Below are 26,222 nucleotides of genomic sequence, written 5' to 3' on the forward strand. Positions count from 1 at the left end.
TTAGTAAGTTACACTTTTAACAATTTAATTATAAATAAAAATATTGATATGACATACTTATCATTTTGCCCCCTCCTAAGTTAAAAATTATTTAAACAGTTTTTAATTTTTATAAAATATATGTTATAATTTTTTTTGTTTATTTTTTTATTAGACAATTATTCCAGATGTTAAGTCCGATCAATATTATCAATATTAGCAATATAACCATAAATTGGTACATTTCTGTTACACTGGCTCTATTTTTTTAACATGAAAATGATACTGAAGTCATAATTTGATGGTCCTACTTAGTTTTGAAGTTATATAGCTACTTGAAGTCCAAAACCCAGCCAAGGGGGTTTTACATAACAAGTCGAGGGATGTTTTCGATTTTCGTTGTCCGGGTGGTTGTGAATGACTACACCGGGTGTAGAATGTAGATATATGTGCCAAGTGCTTTAATAATTTTGTTTTTACTCCGAGACTCACCCAAGGTAGTTTTATATAACAATTCGAGATATGTTTTCCATTTTTGAGCGAGCGGAGTGAGCGAGTGACCACACCGGGTGTGTATGGCATTTTCAAAATACTATAAATTTAAATTAGCTATAACTTTAAAACTAATTCCGACCGCCAAATTCTGACTTCATCACAGGTAACACGAAAAAAAAATTGCAATAAATGGGTGTCCGGTAAAACAGAAAAAGTTTTTAGGTCTACCACGGATCACCGCAGCAGCAGCAGCAGCAGCCGATACCGCATTAAAATAATAATTATAACAATGATAATAATAATTAATAATTATATTGTTTGCCATACGCGTACTACGGCGGCAGGGCGAGGGCGGCACCGTCAGTGGTGTACTGGTGTGTGTGGCAATACGCGAGGAACACGATATCATAATAATATAGCTATAGTGTACGTCGTATCCGATGTATAAAAAATTATATACATTATATTTTTTACCATTATCAGCGTGTGACGAGAGTGCGCACGTTTGTGTGTGTGTACGCGTGTGTGTGTCTGCGTGTAAGAGTAGGGGAACGTGCAGGCCAGTCTAATAAAACCACGCGCGTGCGTGTGTGTGTGTGTGTGTGTGTGTGTGTTTGTGTGCGCTTTTTTTCCGTTTTATCGTAAGGTACCTATCAGAGTTTTTAGTCTGGTTTGCCCGTCCGCCCGAGCAGTTGTACGGTCTTGGTGTTCCGATTGACCGCCGCGCGCAACGAGAAAAGTACGTAAACAATATTATATTATACATATTTTTATATTAACATTGTGTGGTATTATTTGTTCTTCCACTCCACCCCCCCGCACGATATAATATTAACAATCGATATGATTTGCATAAAAAAAAATAGGCACAATTAAATAATACATTGTTAAAATCACGGTACGCGTTTATAATATAAAATAGATTATATTATGTATATTAGTTACCAATACTTACTCACTATTATAATACGGATAAGTAGTATAATCGTCCGAAACTCTTTCGAATATTATTGTAACATTATTATGGACTACGGTGTAACTGTGCAGTATGTATAGGTACTGAATATTATGATATGCGACGACGAAGACGTGAGACGATCCGACGCGTTCGCGGTTATTAATCGTTATCATTATTCAAATAGCTCGGGTGTTGTAATAATATTATGCGCAGTGTTCGCGATTCACTAATATTTTGTCATCCGGTAATGCGTGCGTTTTAGAACTTTTGAAAAAAAAAACGAAAAATAATGCGTCTAGTTTTTGTTCCACAGGTAGGCGCACCGGTAACCTGCCCATTTATGATGTGTACCTACTTGCGCACGCAGTTATTGTAACCGTCTATTTTGAATGGGTAATTCACATGGAAATTTGTGTCCCACATCACGTACCTACCACTGCTTAGGTACATAATAATAACAATAATATATGACGTATTAACGTGCGTTATGCGTATGCCTAAGCTCGCTGCTTTTGGCGCACAAACAAAGTCGTTCGTCAAAGCGGTCTCGTTAAATCACTCTAAATCATGAAATTTGACAATGATGTCTCTTCAAATGTCATGCCAGACAGCTCCCATCCACAGTGGGCAATTATTTGTGTACAATCTTTATGGACATGCAATAATAATTTTTATTCTATAATTTTGAATATTGTTCGAACTTTGAAACCCATCGCACCATATACCAGTAGGCAGTAGGTATATTATTTTATCTTAAAATCGATATAATTATATTGTAATAATATGTTACGTGAATAATTCGAACGTACTGCTGTATGCATAGGGCAGCTCGGTGTATTTGCTTTTTGATAGATAAACGATTATTGTCCCTCGTGTGACCGATTTATAACCCATAGAGATGTTCCGGTGGTTAAAAATCAAAATTCGTCTCACTCTTATTGTAATCATCTATTGAATCGTGTCCGATCGGTGTTATTATGATTTTCAACGATTTAACGATAGACAACAGTAGTTAATGGGTAGTAGGTAACTAACTATAATGTTCACGACGATTTTAATTATGTTAACGATTTGATAATTATCATGTTATGGACGTGCAAAGTTGTTAATCAATATTTCAAATGAACCTATCGTGTTCATTAGTGATTTAGAAATTTCTAATGTTAAATACATTTCGGTAGACAGTCTAGTTATTTGTTGTATTGAATAATAACTATATTGTTATTACGTTTTTAATTTATAGTCAATATAATTTACCAGCAACAACATAATGATGTAACAGACGAAAACATGTGGGTATAATAATTATGACGATGATGTTTTCTCATTTTAAATGTAGTTTTAAAACCACAATAAAAAACTACGTAGGTTAAATTCTAATAGGCAGGTATATATTATACCTATTTAATCGTTTACCAGTTTAATCACACAAATGCCATACCTACCTAGTTTCTAAAATTCAAATCCGTTACATAATATAATATTATATTATATAGGATAGGTAATAGTATGTATTACCTACATTCTGTACGACCATTGACAAACATAATATTATCGTGTTAGGTATTTATTAATTTATTTTGTTAAATGTTATTTGCAGGTAATAGTTATAAATTATCATCAGTATCACCATGTGGGTATCACTCCACGTTTTAGTGGACTCAATAAAACGAAATTCCCGATTGTTTGTAGTTTTGTACTTATCGTTAAAAAAATAACAGCACGCGTGTAAGTAGTTTTCGTGTTCATTCAAGATAACCCGATTAGGCAACAGACCTATCACTTGAAGGATTATAATTTATAACTATTAAGCTTTTGACGTATATAATATATAATAAACGTTTGAGATAAGTATGAAATAGATATTATTTAAATTCATATAATTATTCAAAACTCAACGACTATGATTATATAGTAAATTATATTTTTCATAATTTATAAGTGTCCATATAGTAAACATAATATATTAATGCGATATATATAAATATATTATAATATAATGTTTTTAATTAAAATCGATGTCATATAATAATAATATATGTGTATTGTGTTACCATGGTCCATGGCTCCATGGTATAGATTAATGAATACACTAATTTCTAAAGGCTAATCGAATACTATGAGTTAGAAGAGCTATTATTTAGAAAACCAGTTTTTGCGTATAGTTAATACTTAAAATGGTGTTATTATGTTTTGTGGGGGTGCAAATACTGAGATTAGAATGTTAATCTTGTGGTGGGCTTATGAAATAGGCACAATGTAGGTCTGTGAAGAACGAGAATTTATTATTATATATACGCAGTTAAGTTACTTACCTATAATTTTTTCTCTTCACTCACTCTACGGGGTAATTTTATTTTTATCAAAGAACGATCATTATTTTAAAAACTATTAAGACGACGCCATATCCGCATGCGTGTCGTCTCCATCTTACAAATGCATAATATAGTAAATTGTACGTTCTTAATAATTAATTTAATTATATTTCGTTTTAAATTTTAGAGTGAATTGACCTATTACCAAATTTAAAATTAACAATATCATCTAGTTAATGGCGTAGGGTATTTAAATTTTTTGATTTTAAAGATATAGACATATAGTTATGAGCATTTTAAAATGTGCAACAATTTACTATTTTAAAATGCTAGCTTTAAAATTAAACTAAAAAACCCCTATGTCATTGACTGAATAATATTATTACTTATTCTAATTAATTTGTTAATAGGTAAGTTCATTCTAAAATGTAGTATAACAGAGTTAAGTTAGTAAGAACGTACTATTGGCTATGTTATGCATTTTCAAGATGGAGACAACGCATGTGGGTATGGCAATATGGCGTCCTCTTAACGTTTTGAAAAATATGTTTTTTACTACATTTTAAGTCGTTTCAAAACAAAAAAATATTTGTTTACTATTTTTTAAAGTATCGTTCACAAAGTTTTACTTTTTTTCAAAGACAACATACATTTTATTCCTAATTCCCAAACAACATAATTTTCATGTATACTTCAATATATGTATAAAAATCGAATTTTGGTGAATTTGCTATCAGAGAAGTATTCTTAGATATCATATGATCAATATCTTAGGAGTACCCCACAAAATTTTGATCCACTTAAGTACCATCTATACTCCACTCATATAAACTTTAAATGCTTATAACTACCTATGTGATTAATTTTTAGTCAAAAATTTGATTTTTATAGATTGACGTACTCCGAATAATATTTTGCTTAGGAATATGAAATTTAAAATGAGTGTTGAAATTTAAAAAAGTAAAACCTTAAACATAATTACAATAAAAACAGAATATAATATTGTACAAATATTGTTTAAAAAAAAAAAAATATTTTTAAAAACATTAATGATTTTTGAAATAATGAATGTTACACCTTAATAATTAGTTCATACGTACTATGTATTTTATGCACGTAGTAATTAGAGGGGTCTATTAATTATTATTTAGTGTCACAAACATTTGCCCGAAATGATGGAAGAACAACAATGGAGTAAAAACATCACTTTACCGGTGCTTACCTATATATACTAACGTTAAGACATTTGTAACCTTAACCAATTTTTCGTATTGTATAAATCACCATTTGCTTATTTTTAGCAGTTAACACTTAAAAAAATTACCGATTAAAAAATTACATCATCAAACTATACCATCTATATATACAACTTTGTGTGTATAGAAGCGCAGCCTATTTTCATTATTTTATAACCAAAAACAAAAAAATTGTGACACCTGCAATTAATGGCAAATTTAGGCCTCCTAGGTACTGAGAAAGAGGCCACAGGACCACCAAATTTCAAGCTACGCCTCTATTTGCAATGGCTGTTTGCTCAGAATTCAAAATAATATATTAAATAAAATTAACAGCTCTTTAAAAATGGCCCGACGAATAAATATGATTTCTGATAATGTATGATAACGTTAATGTTTGTATAATTTTTTATCTATAGGTGAACCTATAGATATTTTTTAATATTTTGATATACCTAATTGACATGCACATATATTTTTTACAATATTTATCATCATTATAATCATTATAATATCATATCATTTAATTTATCATTTTTTTGTATATCTATCAAAATAATATTATTTTGTATTTCCTTAAACTTTAATTGAAATAAATAATTTACTCTCACGCTAATAAAAAAAATGTCTTAAAATGAAAACGTAATAAAAAAAACAGCGCGGAAAGTAGTTTTTCATAATTCACTTTAGTTCAAATATCATTGTATTGGATTTATAAAGTATAAAATTATAACTCAATGCACTTAAACAAAATATGAACCTATATTTTTTTTAATGATATAGGTCGGTATTTACGCGTTGCGCCGGAGGTATCAAATCATACCAATTTCTTAAGAGGATATGATACCAATTATTTGTCGCCTTTGTCTATCATAAACTACATTTTATGTTGCACCACTAATCAATATTCAATACACTTATGTTTGATAATAAATAAATTGACCTATTTCTATACGTAAGGTTAAAGATTATTGAATTGTGTGGATTTTAAAATCAAATTTTAGTGAAATTGTATGTTATAAAAAAAAATTTTAAAGTGAAATATTTACTTTATTATTGCTATATTGGTTGAATCCTTAAAATATATACGAGTATAAGTACTTATCTATTTTTAAAACTAACACATCGAAGAAAATCCCGGTGTCTAAATTTTGAATGCACATAATAATGTTCTAATCGCATTTACTTTAAAATATGGCAAACTGTGGTATCATTATTGTGTCCTCTTCACATATACAACTTTTAACTCATAACATATAAACAATTTTTTGTATACCTTTTCTCGAAGTTCATTAGCCATTATTAACCTTTATGACTTATCAATGTGACTGGCCAAAATAATTTTTTGATATTTAATAAAAATTAAAAACAATCATATTGCCACTTAGTAGTTGGCAATAACTAGGAATGGTCTAAATAATTGAGACATAAATTGTACACAATGAATATACCTAATACATAAATACTAGTTTATTTACGAGGTTATACTCGTATATATAAGTTTTATTGAATACTTCTATTTTTTTACAGAATTGACAATATAATTATTGGTTACAGTAATAATTAATATAATAAAATGTACCTGTATATGATTTAGATTCAAAATGTCGATAATTAAAACAGAAACGACCGAAGCACTGATAGAAAGAGGGTTTGAATTTTTCGCAAAACATTTTCCAGATGGTGAAAAACCCGATAAATTAGGTATTGGGCCTGGAAGAGTAAATTTAATTGGAGAACACACAGATTATAACGACGGATTCGTGTTACCAATGGTGAGTAAATCATTTATGTTTTATATTTTATATATTATTTCATATACAACTAAGAAGTTCAATTATATTGAGGTAGATACATAAGGGACTTGATTTACAACAATATAATTTTTTGTAGACAAATTAAACGAGCAAAAAAATCATTTTTACACTTGGGTTATACTCAGAAACACTAGTACATGCGTTTTGAATTTTTTCTAGTCAAATTTAGATATAGTAATTTTTTTTAGAGATGGATGAATGTATGATTAACAGTAGATAAAGTATATAAAGTATATAAAGTAAATTTTAGTTTTTTATCAATCTCCTTGTTTTAGATTTAAATGCCTGTTAGTTGAATTCACAAAACACCTGTGATTTAAGAGCCCTGCTTTTTGACGAATGCACAAACTTTTTAATTATACTTAATTATTATTTTTTCATTATTTTTATGATTGGTCCATGTTACATTTTAATTTCTATTAATACAATTGTTTCGTGTAATAGTTACTCCGTTAGGTTAGGTGTTGGTGGTTTAATCATTCGTCTCCCCCCCCCCCCAAAAAAAAATAAAAATAAAAATAACAACTCCAATAATAGAAAATAAATTAGAAACTGTCATATCGAGCAAATTAAACCAAAACTTCATACAAAAACCAATTACTGGAAGTCTTTCAAATGACTCCGATGTAGATGATTTTTGCGATAACTAATGGACCGAAGTGGTCTCACCCAAACATCATAAAAATTTAATTCGTTTTCTTTTAATTTTGAAGCAAGTTATGGGTATATTAAAATTTTATTTTACTTATTTAAATTATTTGTTTTCAAATCTTATAATAAAAGTTCATAATTTGTTTCAAAACTAAAATCACAAAAAAAAGCCTAAGCAGGATATTATTCTTACCTTTAAATTTGCAAATAGATAAAGTTATGAATGTAAAATTTTGCTACTTTAGAGGAGAATTGTTAAGACGATGATATTTTTGAAAATATTGATGTTGATGTGTCCAAATTTATGTTTCTGTGTCATTAACTAAGAATGGCGTTTAAAAATGTTTTTAAAAAAAATATAAATTATAGAATTAATCTAAAGTTCTAGTATCTAGTAGATTCGTAATAATAATGTATTTAAAATAATATAATTATGATAAAAATAATTATTATTATTATTATACTGGGACAATGTTGACCCGTTATTAAATGTTGATAGATTAATAAGTAATCATTGTTATAGTTTATTTTAATGTCATCATAATATATATAGCCACCATATCTTTCAAACCTTTTACTTATATAGAAATATTATCCTTACTATTCATATCAAGTTAAATTACTTAAAACTACTCTTTCGAATTTCAATTTAGACACGTTGATATTTTCTAAAAAGCAATTGATTTATTAATTTACAGGGAAAAAGGGTGATTTATATTTTTGAACATATGGATTCCAAAATTCAGAATTCGAATAAACGAATTATTTAAGATAAAAATGGGGAAGGTATTGAGGAATGAGGAATGCTTGACGTAACATATGTCCATTACCTGTATTTTTTTAGTTGAAAAGATACAGGTGTCAAGTATTTATTGACATGTGGGGTTAGCTATTTTGTTTATTCAGAATAATTTATATAATATATATTATTACCCTGTATTTAAAATACATAAGTTTGGTCATGCTTTAATATTATGAATTTAAAAACAATCAAATAGCTTTGACGTTTTAGTGGGCATGAATTGATCAACAATTATGTATTTTCGATCGCTTCAAATGTATGTATTGGTACATCGTATTTACACGGTCGTTCACATTTTTTTGTATAGATACATCGTTTTTACATCATATAAAATGTATGTAAAATTCGCACATTTTATTACAGTCAGTATAGTCAGTACGACAGTACCTGTATAGGTCGTAATACCCATTCTCATTTATTATTCATTCTTAAAGTTCATATTTTTTTGCACTTTCTATCGTATTCATCATGAATAAATGAAAAGCATGACCAAGTATAAACTTGGTTAAAGTAATCATGCAATTATCGGAAGCTTACTTTTTAGTTCGCCAATTTAGTTTAACATTTATTTGTTGTAATTAAAATGCAGATATAGATCTGAACTTCCTACCATATGTGTCAGTAATACATGGGTTGTATAGTTATTTATTGTGTTTATAAATTATTGCTATTCATTTTCCATCAGCGTATTTATTATGTAATGATTTCTACATTTTTTTTCAAATCAGCTTAAATTTCCAAATAATTTTTTTTCAATGTATTTCCGAAATACACTTTTCGAACATTCATTGACTTAATTAATTGAATATGTTATGGTTTTCTAATTATCGAATCTTTTTCGTCCAAGTAGATAATATTATATTACTTTTAATTAGATTGTATTTATATTTTATATTTAACACAAAAATTTAAACATTTCAATGCACGCACTTCAGTATTTTAAAATAATACTTTACACATATTAACAAGACGATTGAATAATTTAAGGGGCACTAAAGTATGATTATTTATACTTGAACTTCGACCACCTGTAAGTATCACTGTTCTCAACATTGAGTAGGCAATTAACGATTTATGGATAAATATACATTTCATTTAAATTATTTAAAAAAAATTAAACTATATATTTGTATACACACGTTCGCTATATTAGGATATTAAATTCGTACGTATTATTATAGTATACTCATAAGTCATAAGACTATATCAATGTACAGCTAATAATCTTCCTAATTAATAAATTTATATTTAATTAATTTTCGTCAAAAACGATATTTGTATCTTCGTTAGTGTTTTTTCAACTTCAATATTTGTGATTAATAAATATATTGTATCATTTTTTTAATTGTGAAAAATACAGTTATAAATTAAATTGTATTACGTTGATAAATTATTATGTACCATATTAATTGACCTTAAGTTGTTTTTCGAATAGGTAATATGTATCGTTAGTCGTAACCATAGCAGTGGTACAGTATACACATACAATATTATTAGTATTTACTTACTAATTAGTTATTAGGTTGTCCTATCTTAGTCCTTTAAACGATGACATCATTGGATTAAATGTATTATTATTTAAAGTACGTTATCATCTATCGTAATTTATCTTATTTGTTTGCGATGCAGATGATACATAATTGAGTATTATATTTACAATACACGCACACACACACACACACACACACACACACACACACACACACACACACACGTGTATATACATTATAGGCTATTGATTTTATTATCATTGGATAACTTTGAGTAAATTATTTTAACCTAACCTTAAGTACTTCCTTAATCTAGTTAGGCTAGTTAAAAACACTAAATTATTTATAGTAAACCTTTCACCCCGATAACTTGTGTAGATATTTTGTACAACTACGTCAATAAGCAATGATACAAATCACAAATATAAAGTTGTTTTAAGTGTTTTTTTTATTGTTGAATTACCATAGTACAATAAATAAATGTGTTTATAAATGATTATTTAAATGTCTCATAATGAATACATTTTAAACTTATTGAACTGAAATTAACTTATTAAAACTAATTAATAACTTAAATGGTTTCAACTATATTTCATTAGTAATTAGTAATTACTAACTAACTAGTTTCAATCTTAAATTAAAATAATGTTATTTTTAGAATAATTTAAAGATAAAATGTATGATATATACAACAATATGATTCATCAAGTATGCTATTCTTCTGTGATGCTAGCTTACCTTCATTTTTTCCTTTAGTAATTTTAAGTTTAAAGAGTAAAAACCATATTTTAAATACTTAGATTTTTATGTAATTTAAGGATTTTTTTGTATCGAAACAAATCTCATGAGTACCACTTTTTTTACCTACTGCAAATCAATAAGCTGATTATTTTATTCTTTTAATGTCAGTTATCATAAATTGAAATTCAAGCCAGTAGTTTCTGAGATATTAAACGTTATGAACTGATTTGAAAATAACTGTAATTTATAATTAAATTAGTTTTTCATGTTTGGTTTATTAAGTAGGTACTATATAGATTATAGAGTATAGAGTGACTATAGACTGACTAGTTGGTATTTATCTATATGATTTAAAATCATTATTATAAGGATTATTAATTATTATTACGAATTCAAACAGCTCGTAAATTACTTTTTCGACTTAAATACATCAAATTGCAGATAAAAAATGAGCTGCTCTACAGATTATAGAAAAATAATTTGTATCGTTGCAGGACGCTCTTCATAAAATGTCGAACGTTCAACGTATATAAATTAAAGTATGTGAAAATAGGGCCTTTAAATATATTTAAATTGTTAGTGATTCTGAAAATTGGCTTTGAGTGTAAATGCATTATTCAAGTATAAAAAGGATGTAAGCATTTTTGGTAATCCTGTTTACTGCCCGGAAAATCCACACAATTTAAAAATAAAATGTTTTTAAGTTATAAAATATTATGATTCGATCATAGTAGATAAAAAAATAATTACCATTGTAAATTGATCTGTCCTTATGTTCAAAAACTGTTTGAATAACTGTAAGGAGACATCAAAGGACTATACAATAAATTATTGATTTCAGTAGATTTTAGCCACTATTCGAATTTCTAGTTAATTTAATAATAAATTCCAATTTACTACCAAAAAAACACTCAACATTTAATGATTGAAGTATTTTTGCTGTACCGAAAGAATGACAAACCCATAAAAAAATTTTAAAACACATTTCACTCATAATTTAAAATAAAACCGTTAATTACCAACTATTATAGATGCTCGTTACAACTTATATGTGTAATGTTTATTTGATTTTTATCACTAGAGTAAAATATAATGAACGTATACTCATATATAGATAAATAGAGAAGCTGATACTAAAATGTTGAATGCTCTACATTAATGAGAAATTCTATTGAACATGCTATCTACTTTTAACACTTAATTATGTATAGTTATATATTATCATAATAACTCACAATTATTTGAACTTAAAACACGTAACTGTTATTTTTAAATTTTATTTTTGTAAGTATTGAATATTGAACTTCGTTTAAAATGCTGTCCACTTGTTTTCTTCACCTTTTTTCATTTGTAGAATAAAAAAATATTTTTTTTTTTAAGTAGAAGCTGATAAACAACATTGACTTCTATTTATTTAGAATTCTTATGAAAAAAGTATACGTGTGCATAACGAAAAAAAATCGTAACAGGAATAATAAATATTGTATCATATAGTATTATTTATGTTGCCGAGTGTCCGCACTCTGTTTTATGGCTTTTGAACTACTACCTATACCTGTATACTATGTATTCCATTATTAAACCATCCGGAAACTAGTCTAAACGTCGTCGGACGAAGGAAATAAACTTGATTACAGTCATTATAATATACCTATTATATCGTTACCGTTTTAATTGAAAATTCCTTTTAATACATACCTATACATAATAGACTACCCACCGCTTCCATTTCAATTTGTTGATATGCTCGTGAATTTTGTGTTAATGTGTTGTCTGGAAATATATACTTGCATTCACAACACAAATGGTTTTTTTTCCTGCTAATATGTAAATTGAGTATGAGTTTATGAAATCATTTTCACGATTTATTGTGTAAATGTGTGATGTTAATTATATTATATTTATATGAATTTTGTAGGCACTACCCATGGTGACAATAATGTTGGGACGAGCCAACAATAGTGACACTTGTCGCGTAGTTACTGCATGTAACGATTTCGAGGAAATCGAAGACTCGAATAAAACCGAATTTAAAATTCCTACCGTCAAACCGCTGTACGTGGGCACACCTAAATGGGCCAACTACGTCAAAGGAGTGATCGCATGCTTCCAAAGTGCGTACCCATAGGCACGTACTGTTTATTTGAATAAGTATAATACGTTGTTTAATTAGTTTGGTCTTTTACAAACAATGCGTCGATGATAGATAAATTAGAGACCATTATAGACTAAACAGTTAACATTCGCTAGTTTTTTTTGTGTTTTTCCTTTAAAAATTGACAGTTATGCACAAAATATTTTACTGAAGCCATTTTTTGGTATATAATATAATATATTACGACGTATACTGCATTAAACATTAGATTGACAAAACGTATAGAACTTAGTAGTATAGTACTTATGCAATTGTTCTTTATCGGCACATTTTTCACCGTGGCCAACACACTGGTGCTGTGGTGATTGACCTATAATACTGTATTGCCTTTGCAATCTTAAAAAAATCGAAATTTTCCAGACCAAAATTTGAACTTTCGTACTTGCTACTAGAAAAGTAAAATACTTGTGTGAATAATATTTTTGTATGTTAAAATAAATAAGTATATACATTCACCTTGAAAATGTTAAGATATGTATAAATAAATAGATTATCCGCATAAATACAATTTTTTTTAATTATCTTATAAAATCGTGTTCTAGTAAAACTTAAAAATAAAATCCATACAAAAAAGTTGAAAAAACAAAAGTTTTTTTCACGTTACATATTTTTATGTGACGCACAAATTGACCGTCAGAGACTGTTAGGTTATTTTGACATAGTAAATTTAAATTTTTTGAATGGAGTATATTATTGTCGTTTAGATAATGTGTTTAACTTGGTAAAGAAAAATGTGCTGTGAAGGAACAATTGCATACTATTGTATGGCGTAGAAACGAAATGCATGTTCCATTTAATAATGCACAAGTTCAAATTCTGATTTTATAACTTTTTAAGTACATTTATAAATGCATAGATTTCTTATATACAATTGAAAGAGTACCTATCAAATTATAAATTTTGATAGATAAATAGCAATTACTATAATTTTAAACTTATAGAATTATTATTGAGTATTATCCATAGCACATGCCGTTTAGTAATCCAAAATGTCCTCGTTTGAATTTTAATTTATCAATATATCAAAATTTTTATAAAAATTATATATTGAACTAGATATTTACTGTAAAAAAGGGTAGTTCTCAATTCTTATTAAAATAAAGAAGTTCGTTTCGCCACAGGATGCTCGCAAAATGGTATTTAAGTGTTTAATAATATGATCTTTTAAAAGTTCCAAAAATCAAAATTCGAATAAATCCACAGTCAAAGAAAAAATTGAAGATGAGCACCGAGACCCAATATATTAATAAAACTATTTTTAATTTTTTTCTGTATAGGTATAGTAGTAGGTTTCGATGCCGTAATTCTATCCAGCGTACCCTTGGGTGGTGGACTGTCCAGCAGTGCTTCCCTAGAAGTAGCTACTTATTCATTCATCGAAGCTATTACCGGAAATAAAACAATTCAGTAATAAAAACTTTGTTTGCATTTCAATAAGGCGTAGACGTATAAAAACCGTTAATTACATTTTTCAGATTAGTACAAAAAGCCATGGTATGTCAAAAAGCAGAGCATATGTTCGCTGGAGTACCTTGCGGGATAATGGACCAATTTATTTCCGTAATGGGAATTGAAGGTCATGCTTTACTCATAGACTGCAAGTATGTTTATTATATGATAATTATGTAATTCTTAATGCAACGTTTTTATTGTCGTTTGGACCAGGGACAATTTTTTTTTTTATGATGGGGTGATTAATATGTTTTATTTAATAAAGGACGTAGGATGATAAAGACGTATACAAAAAGTTTACTGTTCCTGTTTATACGTGACATTTGAAATGTTTCGTTATTTTGATAGCGATGTCAATCTTATTATGGTTATGCAGCATCGATTTTTTCGTCTTATTTACTTTAGACCTCATCGATTAATTTCTATAAAAATTAGTAAACGTTTTTAATTGTTATAACTTTTCTTTAAGGTAATTCATTTTTTCTAATTTGTTATAGATCATTACAATACGAACCCGTTCCATTGACTGAATCCAATTACGTGTTTTTGATAACTAATTCCAATATTCATCATGAGCTATCTAGTAGCCAATACCAACTGAGAAGATATCAATGTGAAGAAGCAAGCGACTTGTTAAACGTTCAAAGTCTCAGGTCAGCCACGATGGAACTCTTGAACAGTAAATTAAACAACATTTTAATGCGATAATAATATTTTATAAGTATGAAATATTTCTTGGAGTGTTAATTTTTTTTTATACTTTGATTAAACAGAAGTACACTCGAGCGGGAAGATTAATGAAATTGTATATAAACGAGCTAGACACGTAATAACAGAAATTGAACGAACCAAAACCGCTGCTGATGTATTGAAACGCGGCGATTACAAATCGTTTGGTGAACTGATGAACGCTAGTCATAACTCGCTAAGGTAATTTAATATTCATTTTTTTTTATGTGTTTATCACAATTGCGTATTATGTTTTTAAAGGTTTTGATTAACGTGTACTGAGATGTGATACTAATAGTGCGATAGACGATAGTATAGCCGCTCACTTATTAACTAGTAATTTGTCAATTATTACGATAAATACAGTGATAAGGATATTATGTAATATGTATATAAAACGCATGAACATATTGCAAATATATTATGTATTCAGATGTTTTTGAACAAAAAAAAAGAAAAGCTTAGTAGGTACCCACTCATGCCTGTTGATTCTCTATTACATCTAATCTATTATATAAAAAACAAAATACTTTCGAGTGCATATGAGTAAAGTTAAAATGTGGGATTTTCCTAAAATAATTAGCTGTATGATAGATAACATTATTATCATGATATGATACTATATTATGTTTCTACATTCTACATTTCGTAATATTATAACTAATTGAAGTATACTTGGTAACTTTTGCTGGAGCAATATCAGTTAAATAATAAATTGCATATCATTATTCTAATTTCATTATTAATTAAATGCTGGCCGTTATATTATTCTATTAACCACGGACCTATTTGCAGATTTTATTTTTATTGTTACGGTTTCATAGTTTATTGTTACATATCGGCACGCAATGCAAGGTCATGCGCAAAGAAAATACAATGACATTCATGCACATTATATTTTATTAAAAATATTGTTACCTCGACGTTACAGTTTTTGCAACTATTTTATATTCTGGAATTGGAACAGTCTATTTTTTGTTATCGATTGTATTCAGTATTTACTTTTATTATTCAAATAAAAAAAAATAATTTTAAGGTTTGTTGAAAAATAGTATGCTATAGGTACTTTCATTGTCCTTACGCATTCATGGTAATTTTCCTATTCATACTAATAACTAAAGTACCTAATATTGATTTTAAAGATGTGTTAATCCTAAGCATATGAATTATTTACTAAATTGACTGTTTAGTGTTTATTTATATTTAAAAAAAAACTTATATCAAGTATATCTATTCAGAACTCAAGTGTAGGTACTTTCCACTTCTACAATTAGGTTAGTTACTAACCAAGTAATAAATATTATAAAAAGTTATCATAAAATAAAAACTACAATTGTGTATCATCCTGACCTAGTTCAAATTGTAGATTGTTACTAAGAAAACATAGGATTTTGGAAACTAATAAAAACGAAAAATGTTGTCTAAAGCTTTACTAAGCGTTACAACATTATAATAATATGTTTTGCAATATTCTAAGTGCTGGATCGTGTTGAAAAATTAAAATATTCGTGTCCAACAAATATAATAAATCACATTGTCGGCACCTTTATACTGGCCACTGTTACACTATTATTTGTTACACAAAATCATCGTATCTGTCATAAACACTACAGCTATGCATTTTACGTAATAATGTAAAAACGATTAAAACTATTTAAAACGATCATAATAGCCAATACGCCATATTATCTCGTACCCATACTCGACTCCGTAGTTCGTAGTTATAATTATTGTTATTATTTACTCGTTTGCAGGGACGATTTCGAAGTGTCCTGTCCGGAGTTGGATCAGTTGGTAGAATTGGCCAGAAAAGTGCCAGGTGTCCTTGGGTCTCGTATGACCGGAGGAGGTTTCGGCGGATGCACAGTCACATTGGTTAGTGCCGCAGAACTGCAATTATATACATATTATGGAATTGTTACGAGCGTCCGCGCTGTGTAATTATAACATTGTTGTTGATATTTCGTTGTTTCGTGCTTTTCCAGGTGGACCGAGCTGCCGTCAACGCGGTCGTCAGCGCCATTAGTTCGGAGTACAAAGGAAGCCCGAAGTTCTACACAGTCTCGCCGTCGTCCGGAGCGAAAATTGTCAAATTATAGTATACATCGCGGCCGCGTTCTCGCCGATAACGTAACCGTTTTAAGTCATGTTGTTCACCGCCGTGTGGTACCCACCTAAACCGCGGTATCGAACAATGTGACCGCTCATATGATGTATTTAGTTGTGTACATTTATTATGAATTGTTTTATGTATAGACGTGTTTTTTTTTATGAGATACATAAATAAGAATTATATACATATATATATTTTTTAATATAGTAGTAAAAATGTTTCTAGTTCCGATATACGCCTATATCTATATATACCTACCTGACTAAAATTGCAGTTCTGGAATCATATATTATGGTAGGTATTATAATATTATTATATAATCAACGGAATATGTGTTGGTGGATTATTGGAGGACTATACAGACTGTGACAGTGTGGTAATGACCACGATAGAAAAAAGACAATAGATTTCTATCAATATCTCTATTGTTTTTGCATTTATAATGGGCACCTATGCATACCTAATCCAAAATAAATATATTTTCTCTGTAGCTCGTCGCCACAATGCCTCTTAAAACTATATGGGTACCGATAAATAAATTGTTGGTTTTCGTATGGCTTGCTAGTTGTTACCTATAGTGTTACCTAAACTATATTTGTTTATTATAAATATTTGATCCATTATAGTTTATACCGATCAATGCCACAATAGATTCAGTAGCATCTCGCAAAAATAATTTTAGTTGTTTTCGTAGAGAATACCTATTTCTTATCGGTGTCGCGTATTTTGTTTGCTCTATTCCCGCTAGTTTTCGTAATCTTTATCACAGTAAAATATACAAGGTGGAATATCCGCTAAAAATGATTATGTCAAGTATACATTATTTATCATTTTATTTTAAAGTCCTTCAAATATTAGAAGAAATTATATGGTTAGCTGCAGCTATTACAATGTATATATATCTATGAATCTTAATGTATGGATGCAATTATAATTTTAATCAAAGCCTATGGCGAAAAGTGCAAGACTTGCAGGATGTGGTAGACGAATATGTAAGTAACGCAAAGAAGTGAAATGCCATATTATAATAATGTGTGTGGCACTAGCCTGTTCATATACAATTATAAAATGGTTGGTTATGTTATGTAGGTTCAAAATAATAATAAAATCGTACTTTTTAATAATTATTTTATTAAACACCGAATGGATAACTCAAATATATTTATTACTAAATCTTATATATGAAATTGCTTTTCATATCGTCATCGGGCCCGTTAGAGCCCGTTCAGATATATTTAGGGGCCCGGGGCAGAATCATGCAAAGAGCCCTTTTTTATTTAAATTTTATTTCAGGATATTAAATCTAGGTATATACTTTTCACAAAAATATGATGATAACTCTTATAGTTTATAAACTATTGTTATTACACTTACCTAAGGTGGCTTTTTTTTTTGCATGGACGAGTGGGGCCCTAAGGAACCCAATGATCTGCGAGTATCTGGGTCAATTTTTACCCAAAGACCCATCTCTGAACAAGCTTGAGGCCAATAATAAGTTAGAGTTATGACATGGGAGATTAAATAAGATTGTGCAGAAGAAACGACCTAATTATATTACTTAAATTAAACTAATTAAAGCATTAACAAATGATGGAGAATACACCGAATTTATAGAACCCTCGAGCTTAGAGTACGAAGGTACAAACAAAATAAATAAAACTACTATACATCTAGAACAAAGTAGGTATCAAACAAATTAATGACAACTTCAAAGCAGACAAATATTTAAATAAATTATTAGTAAATTCATCATTTGCACAGTACCTAATCATACTTGTAGGTACAATATTTTACTACCTACTTTATTTTTATTTAAACAAAATTTTTTCCTATTAAACATCATACATTCTCTTTATTACTATAGACTTAGTTACATCATAGCTGAAATCTCAATAAATATTTTTTAAGAAAATAAGTATACATTTTCAATTTTTTTGAGACCTTTGCTTAATCGACTCATTCGGTTAATGGACTCAAATGGTCTGGTTTCAAAATGAGCGACCGCTACATTATTATTCTGTCGTCAGAGGCTAAGCCTAGAAGGAGGGTTATAAAGACTATATAGTCCCCCTTCTATTGACAGTGTTTATTTTAGCCTACATTATAATATTATATTTAAAAATAAAATTTTACAAAAAGTGTAAGCGAATTAAAGTTTAATGGGGATTTTTTAGTGGTACTAGTGAGGGGGGTTGGGCACATTACAAAATTACTGTTTACGCCATTACCTGTCGTTACATAAATGTGTATTGTATATAATAATATAACTCTACAGGCATTCCAAGCAAAGATTATCAAATGCTGCCTGGCATACGTTACAAACCTATCCTTAAAGAATCATAAAGATCTTTGGTTACAAACTGAGAGAGAAGTAAATCAATTGACCAATATGAAAATTTATTTGCAACTATCTAAAAAATGGCTTTCTTTATTCTTATCAATATCAGTTAACACCTCACGCCGTCTTAAAAGGGACTAGACATTGGTCATGACCAGGGATGGCGGCTTTATATGCTTAAAATTTTAAAAATATGCTCATACATATTATAAGCACCAAAAAATATAAAAATATGCTCTTAAATATGCATTTATTTTTAATTAAAAAGACGTACTTATAAAAATATATATTAAAAAAACCTATCTTATACACACTACTAAAAATGTATACCTTATACGTACAATATTATTTTTAAAAAGGCCAAACTGTTGAATGGGATGTCTTTGGATTTTTTAAAACTTAGAATTTTCTTCTTTACCAACCGACGCATATTTTGTTTTCTAAATAAGATTTTTATAACTGGTCAAAAATGAAAATTTTACATTTATATTTTTAATTTACTAATTTAGTAAAAAATTGATTTACGAGTAAGTAATCAAAAATTATTTAAAAATATGTAATGAAAACCAATAAATCTTAAAAATATGAATGTGTAGAATAAAATCCAAAATATGCAGAATTATGCACAATCAACATTTTAAACTTTAAGTTCAAACACCACAACACAAATTTGATCAGATTAAATCAGATTTATTCTATTTACTTCCCGAACAAATATGCAAATGCAGAGAGTCCCGAGCCCTGGTCATGACTCATGAGACTTATTTTTTCCAACTTTCCAAGGTCTGCGGTAGGTATACTTATTTAATACAGCAGACCAGTTTTTCAAATACTAAAATAAAAAATAAGGTGTGGCCATTGCAGGATAATTACTTATTGTATAAATAATACATTGTTTGTAAATACATTTGTTTAATAAAAGAAAAAATAGTAATAATAATTTAATATTATTTATTAGATATGGAAGTACATTTTATTGTATCGATGACATCATTATTCATAAGATAATCTCGACGGAGTTACTGTTACATACACGTACCTGTTTATATATAAAATGTTCGCTGTTTCAATTTCACAGGTGCGAACAGCGGCAAACATTAAGGACTAATGTGTGTTCTCTTTAAACTTTGAAAACAAAAATATTAGTTAATATAAGTATTTTCAAGATTATGTTACGTTAAATATTAAAAACTTAACTTAGATCTTTGATAAGCCAACAGCATCTGGATTCTTTAAATTGAATGTTTGTTAATTATTGAAGAAGACATCATTCAACTTATAGACGAATACGAATTAAAATTTTTTTAAAATTTTTAATAAAAGTTTGTAATTTATTAAATTAAAGTTATGTTAATGTCTGTAGATTTTTTTTACAATAAGGTATATTATTTTATGTGTGCAAATTGTATAAATATCTAATATGTAAAACATTGTCATTCGTTGATATTATAATATGTTTCTTAATAATTATCATAACAAATAATATTTTTAGGTAATACATTATTTTTTAATTAAAAATAAAATAATTGTATTGCAACGTATTAAAAGGTAGATAGTTTTGTTTTTAAGTTTGTATGGGCCGTCGGGGCCCATTTAAAATTACTGGGCGAGAGACCCAATCGTGAACCAGATCGACACTAAATAACATTTGATTTGATGAAACTATGTATAAAAGTATTCGGTATTGAACATATTCGGCTTTGCTCGATGAAAAAAAATAGTACCGAGAAGAAAATCCAACTGGTAGGTATAAATGTATAATATAAGTAAAAATCTATACTTACCTGTGTAATATGTTTCAAAATCCCACCAAAATATTGGCAGCGTGTGTTTCCCCCCAAGTTACTCAATAAGCAGTTTTGTATACATGATTTATGTCTACAACTGCGTTTAAGTAACCTAAAATGTATAAGTATATAGCGTATATTGTGTATTATGTGCTGTGTATGTGTGTCATTTTAATAACTTTTTTTCGGATGGCCATCATGAGCAAAATCAATATATATTCTTTTAATATAAATATTTTTCTACACGTCTGAGTCTCTGTTTACCTATCTACCCCCTTTGCAACCACACGGAGATAATACACTTTCCAGCAGGATATGAGGAATAAAATCACTATATATTTAAGTATATTATATGGAAAAAAATACGAATATATTATTATATAGGACACGAGGGATGGATTCCCGCACCTATCACACTGCCGTAAAATTAATTGAGTGATGTTTGACAGTTGCGTAGGACGTTTTATTTACCCAAAAGAATATTAATCCATAATGACTTTATACTTCCGATCGGGGCGGTATTGTGGTAATCGACCGTCGGTATTTGGCGTGGCCGCGTGGAGACATTCAATGAGAGTACAAGTTATAATAAATAATTTATATTTTGTATTGACTTTTTGTCACATATTCCATTCTATATAATATGAGCGATGCACCTGTTTTGGAAACCTTAACCTGCTACCTACCGTGTTTGACACGTCAATACTTAATAATATGTAAACAATTAACATCAAATCATCCGCTAGTAATTAGTGTGATTACTGATCACGTCTTAAAGAAGGTTGTTAATATAGTTGTTCGTACAGTTCATGTGCGTGTACAACAACGACTGAGATTAAGGGTGATTTACATCACTGTTTAAAACAGGTACCCAGGTACCAAATTATCACATAAAAACGTCGAAAAAATTTACATTTTAACCAGCAGCACACCAGCACTTCAGCTATTACATTAATATTTTCAAAAGTTGTGTTTAATTTATTATTATAGAAGAACCTATTGAGCAATAAACAATATAATATATAAAAGTGTAAAAAGCATAAAAATATATCAGTTAATTCCAGTAATAATATTTAAATATTATGTCAAACATTTTTAATCTGATTAAAAACCTTTCTACTTGATAAAATACAAACTTTTAAATTGAATACAGTTATTCCGGGTTGTATGAAAAATCACTTAAAATTTACGTAACGAATTAATAGTGAGCTAATCGTTGCTTAATACAAGCACATGAATGGCTCATGATTGGTCCATTAAATTTTATTGAACCATTAAATTAATACATTTTTCATGCAACCTGGCATAAATGTTAACAAAAAAATGACGAATTATCTACCAACCTATTTGTATAGCCGTAGACTAATAATCACTGTAACAACTAACAGGCAACAGCCTTTAACAGTTATTTTATTAATTTAAAAATATTAAATAATATAGTTACCAATATGAGTTTTTCTGTATCGGACTTCAGTAAAAAGAAAACCGCGAGAGGTTGCACGTCACGGTCACTCTGTTGTAAAGTAGGTGTCGAGTGTTACTGGTAATTGAGTAGGTCACTTATTTATCTGTAATGAGCGTATTAAATTCGAATTCAATGAAAAGACACTGCATAGAAAAAATAATTCTGAGTGGAGATGGTTTTCACAGTGGCGTACCTGCAGCTGGGGATCATTTTCAGAGGGACCTAAATATGAAATTATAAAAATAATTAGTCCCTATAGTTGTTACTTGTTGACTTTTATATTAAAATCTAGGTCTTTTTTACATACTACTTAATCTATCTATCTATACTATTATATAAAATGGTAAGGGTTTTCTTAAACCGCACTAACAGAGAAAACTACCGAACCGATTTGGCTGAAATTTTTTACTGTTATACTTGACAGTCTGCTGGAGGTCATAGGACCACTTTTGTTTAGAAAAATCCACCAGAAAGTAGGAAATATGGATGTCAAAAATACAACAGTGGCGCAATCTGTATAGAAAAAAATTAACTAAATAATAAAAAGTTGTTGTTGTTGCAGATTAAAATAATAATAGTTGCTATTGGTTAATCGGGCATGTTTGTTGATTTGAGTTATTATTTTTCGTGAATTACGTGTACGCCATTTACGAGCATAATTTGTGCTTACTTGTTGATTTATCTTATGAGTTAAATTTCGGGTAAGTGGCTCATTCATCATCATGCCAAGAGCGCCAAGAGCATACATTGGCAGAAGAACTGCCAATGCTACTCGAATGTATAACAGAATGTATAACACAACAGAATGTTCTCAAACACTTGCGCTCCGTCAGGAGCAACGTAACGCTTTGAGTATGAAATCAGCTTTTAATTATCAATCCGAGATTGATTATTTAAATATTAAAGCGCTTAAAATAGGACCAATGACGATATTATGTCCTAAGTGCCATGCAAAAAAATGGAAAGATGAAACCAATGGACTTTGCTGCGCTGACGGTAAAGTTGTTTTACAACAATTTGAGGATCTTCTATAATTTATTTATTTTAATTTAAATTAATTTTTTTATTTTTATAAAGCTAGAAAAATTAATGTAATTATTTATACATATATTGTATTTATTATATTATATATTATTTATATAAGTTTGTGTCGTTTATATTTGGTACATTTAACGGGTAACGAAGTACACTGGATCAGCTAGTACTATTATAAAATACAAATACATATTGATAATACCGAATAAGAATTAATTGTAATTTGAAATCCATAATTTTTTTTTTCTCCAGTAATTATATGAATTATTTTATCAACTTGAATACTTCTGTACCTATGGCCTTTGGCTATGGATATTCATCCATTTCCAAATCAACCAGAACCGTTCTTCCCTTATATTTGACCTTAATCAAGTTTTTATAACCTATGTTTAAAAATGCAGCATACCTAATACTAATTAATATATTTTATAAATATTATGGGCATATGGCATTATGGCATAATGCCATAAATCATAATCCCAAAAAAAATTACAAAAGTAGTAAGATTAAATAAAACCATTAGGACATTTTTAATCAAAAGCATATTATAAAAACAGTAAATGAAATCTTCCTTATGTTAATATATTCAGATGAAATAAGTAAGTGTATAGCAGCTACAGGTATAAGCAATATTATTATGAGCTACTTATTTGCAATAATGCAATCTAACAACAAATTCTAATATTCAGTTGATCGAATCGAGAATATAAATATTTGAAACTAAGACCACCTATTAGATTACCCGCACGATATGGAGAAGACTCAATAAACTACATCGTGAATACGGATTACATCGATAAACTTATCGTATTTGAGAAGTGATATGAAAAAGTGTAACTTTTAATGCCAACAAATGAAAATGAACATTTTACAATAAAAATTATTATCGAAGGAGATGGAGGGACAAATGCCCTTGGTGCCCCGCCCTCACCACCACAGGTGGATACGTCACTGGTTTGACTGTCTATAAAATTTCTAAGAGTATTTTATTAAATATTTATATTGTTATTACTTATTAGTAATTTATTTTTCTATTACTGATAGGTATGGTATGTCGTCATGTCGGCATAGGTTGAACTATTTTTTTTCGAAAAACATATCATATACATTAGGTAGGTATATACTAATGATAATAATATTATGCCATAAATATTATTACTAGCTGTACTAACTCGTTAGTTATTAGTCAATACTAATTGTCGTACCATAAAACTGAAAATTATGTGAAAAGTTGTGGTATAAATGACTAATTTATTAATGCTCATCACTTATAAACAGTGAACATCATCATTTTATGTTCTTACAGAATAATAGATTTTAGAATCTAGTATTCTAATTTAATTTTATCCTCCCTCTGGAAATTATCTCTATGGGAGCCGATGGGGGAGGGGGAGTTGACCGACGCGTCAGTACCACCCTCAGACTTCGGTGAAATGTGAAAAAAAGCCTATAGCCAAGGTGTATTTATGAATACCACGCCTTATTGGCTATATGCCTATATCTGTGTCATTCAACGGGTCATGTCGATTACGATAACACACACCGTTCCGCATTACTACGTATAGCGAAGTATTGCATTTAGGTTATCATTCTTAGCTGCTCTATTATTATTGTTGTTGTGGTTGTAGTTGTGAAAAGCTGCCGTAAAGCTTTTAGACACGCGGAGCAGGTGCGTAATACTGCGTGCATGGTATATATAATATGTAATATGTATAGGGGGAAAAAAGGCAACGGTGTTTTGGAAAAACAAAATAAAATCATTCAAGGACAACGCGGAGTTGGGGTGTCTGATAAATAAATTACGACGACCATCAATAATAAACTCGAAAACGTTACGCGCTACCAGTCCTGGCGCAAGTTTACTTTTATACAAATTTAGTAGCATATTATACATATAGGTATAGTGTGCATTACGACTGAGTCCGTGACAAGACTGACGTGGCCCGTCCGATGCGTTATCCTCGAGGCAATAATGACGTGATTATACGGTGGCGCCCAAAAACTATTTGGATAAAATATACATTGTGACGAGTCCTAATTGAAATTTGTATTTATAGATGTATTATAATGGTATATAAATAATGTTATTATGCAGAGCGTATTTTACTTATATTATATTACTGGTCTTAAGTTCGCCCCTCACTATAGGTTCAATTATTATTATTTTAATATTTATATTATTGTTTATAGATGTGACCTGCACCGTGAATCGTATAATAGGAGGCACCTTTTTAAATTTAATTCGATATAATCAAAACTAATGATTTCAGTTTGATTTTAATTTTCGTACACAACAAGTTATATACATTCAGTAGATACGCATAATCTTAAAGGAGCACACAACACAAATAAAAAAATTCTTTAAATTTTTTTTAAATGTTAAATTATTGTAGTTATGGTTATATGAAATGATTTTGTGAAGATACGATGTAAAAAAAAATATTACTTTAAGAGATATTAAGAGATGTAGAATAGCCGCGTGACGTCACTGGGCCGGAGTCATCGTAATTGCCTATCTTATACGTGTAAAAGTTCCTAGCTTCACACAACGATTTATCAACCTAAATATTTTCTTTTTAAAATTTAATTGACGTATAATTGTGTGGTTTTATGTGTTTAAGACGATGCAAGTATCAGAATCGCAATATGACGTTTAGTTTTTTAA

At 29.0% G+C, this 26,222-nt stretch overlaps 1 protein-coding gene across 2 annotated transcripts; it reads left to right on the plus strand.

Annotated features, from left to right (window-relative positions):
* The first annotated feature begins 1,086 nt into the window (after positions 1–1,086).
* On the plus strand, positions 1,087–17,120 carry LOC111028329 (galactokinase-like). Of its 2 annotated transcripts, XM_022306941.1 has the most exons (9): positions 1,087–1,213; positions 6,580–6,757; positions 12,402–12,597; positions 13,916–14,045; positions 14,114–14,239; positions 14,588–14,769; positions 14,864–15,020; positions 16,574–16,694; positions 16,805–16,918. In XM_022306941.1, exons 2-9 carry the CDS (start codon positions 6,587–6,589, stop codon positions 16,916–16,918), a joined length of 1,197 nt encoding a protein of 398 aa, XP_022162633.1. In that variant the 5' UTR covers positions 1,087–1,213; positions 6,580–6,586. The 2 variants fall into 2 exon arrangements, with proteins under 2 accessions (XP_022162633.1, XP_022162634.1); XM_022306942.1 differs by lacking the exon at positions 1,087–1,213 and having other exon boundaries at positions 6,587–6,757; positions 16,805–17,120.
* The last annotated feature ends 9,102 nt before the right edge of the window (positions 17,121–26,222 follow it).

This window comes from Myzus persicae, unplaced genomic scaffold, assembly GCF_001856785.1.
Source record: "Myzus persicae strain clone G006 unplaced genomic scaffold, MPER_G0061.0, whole genome shotgun sequence".
Lineage (NCBI taxonomy): Eukaryota > Metazoa > Arthropoda > Insecta > Hemiptera > Aphididae > Myzus > Myzus persicae.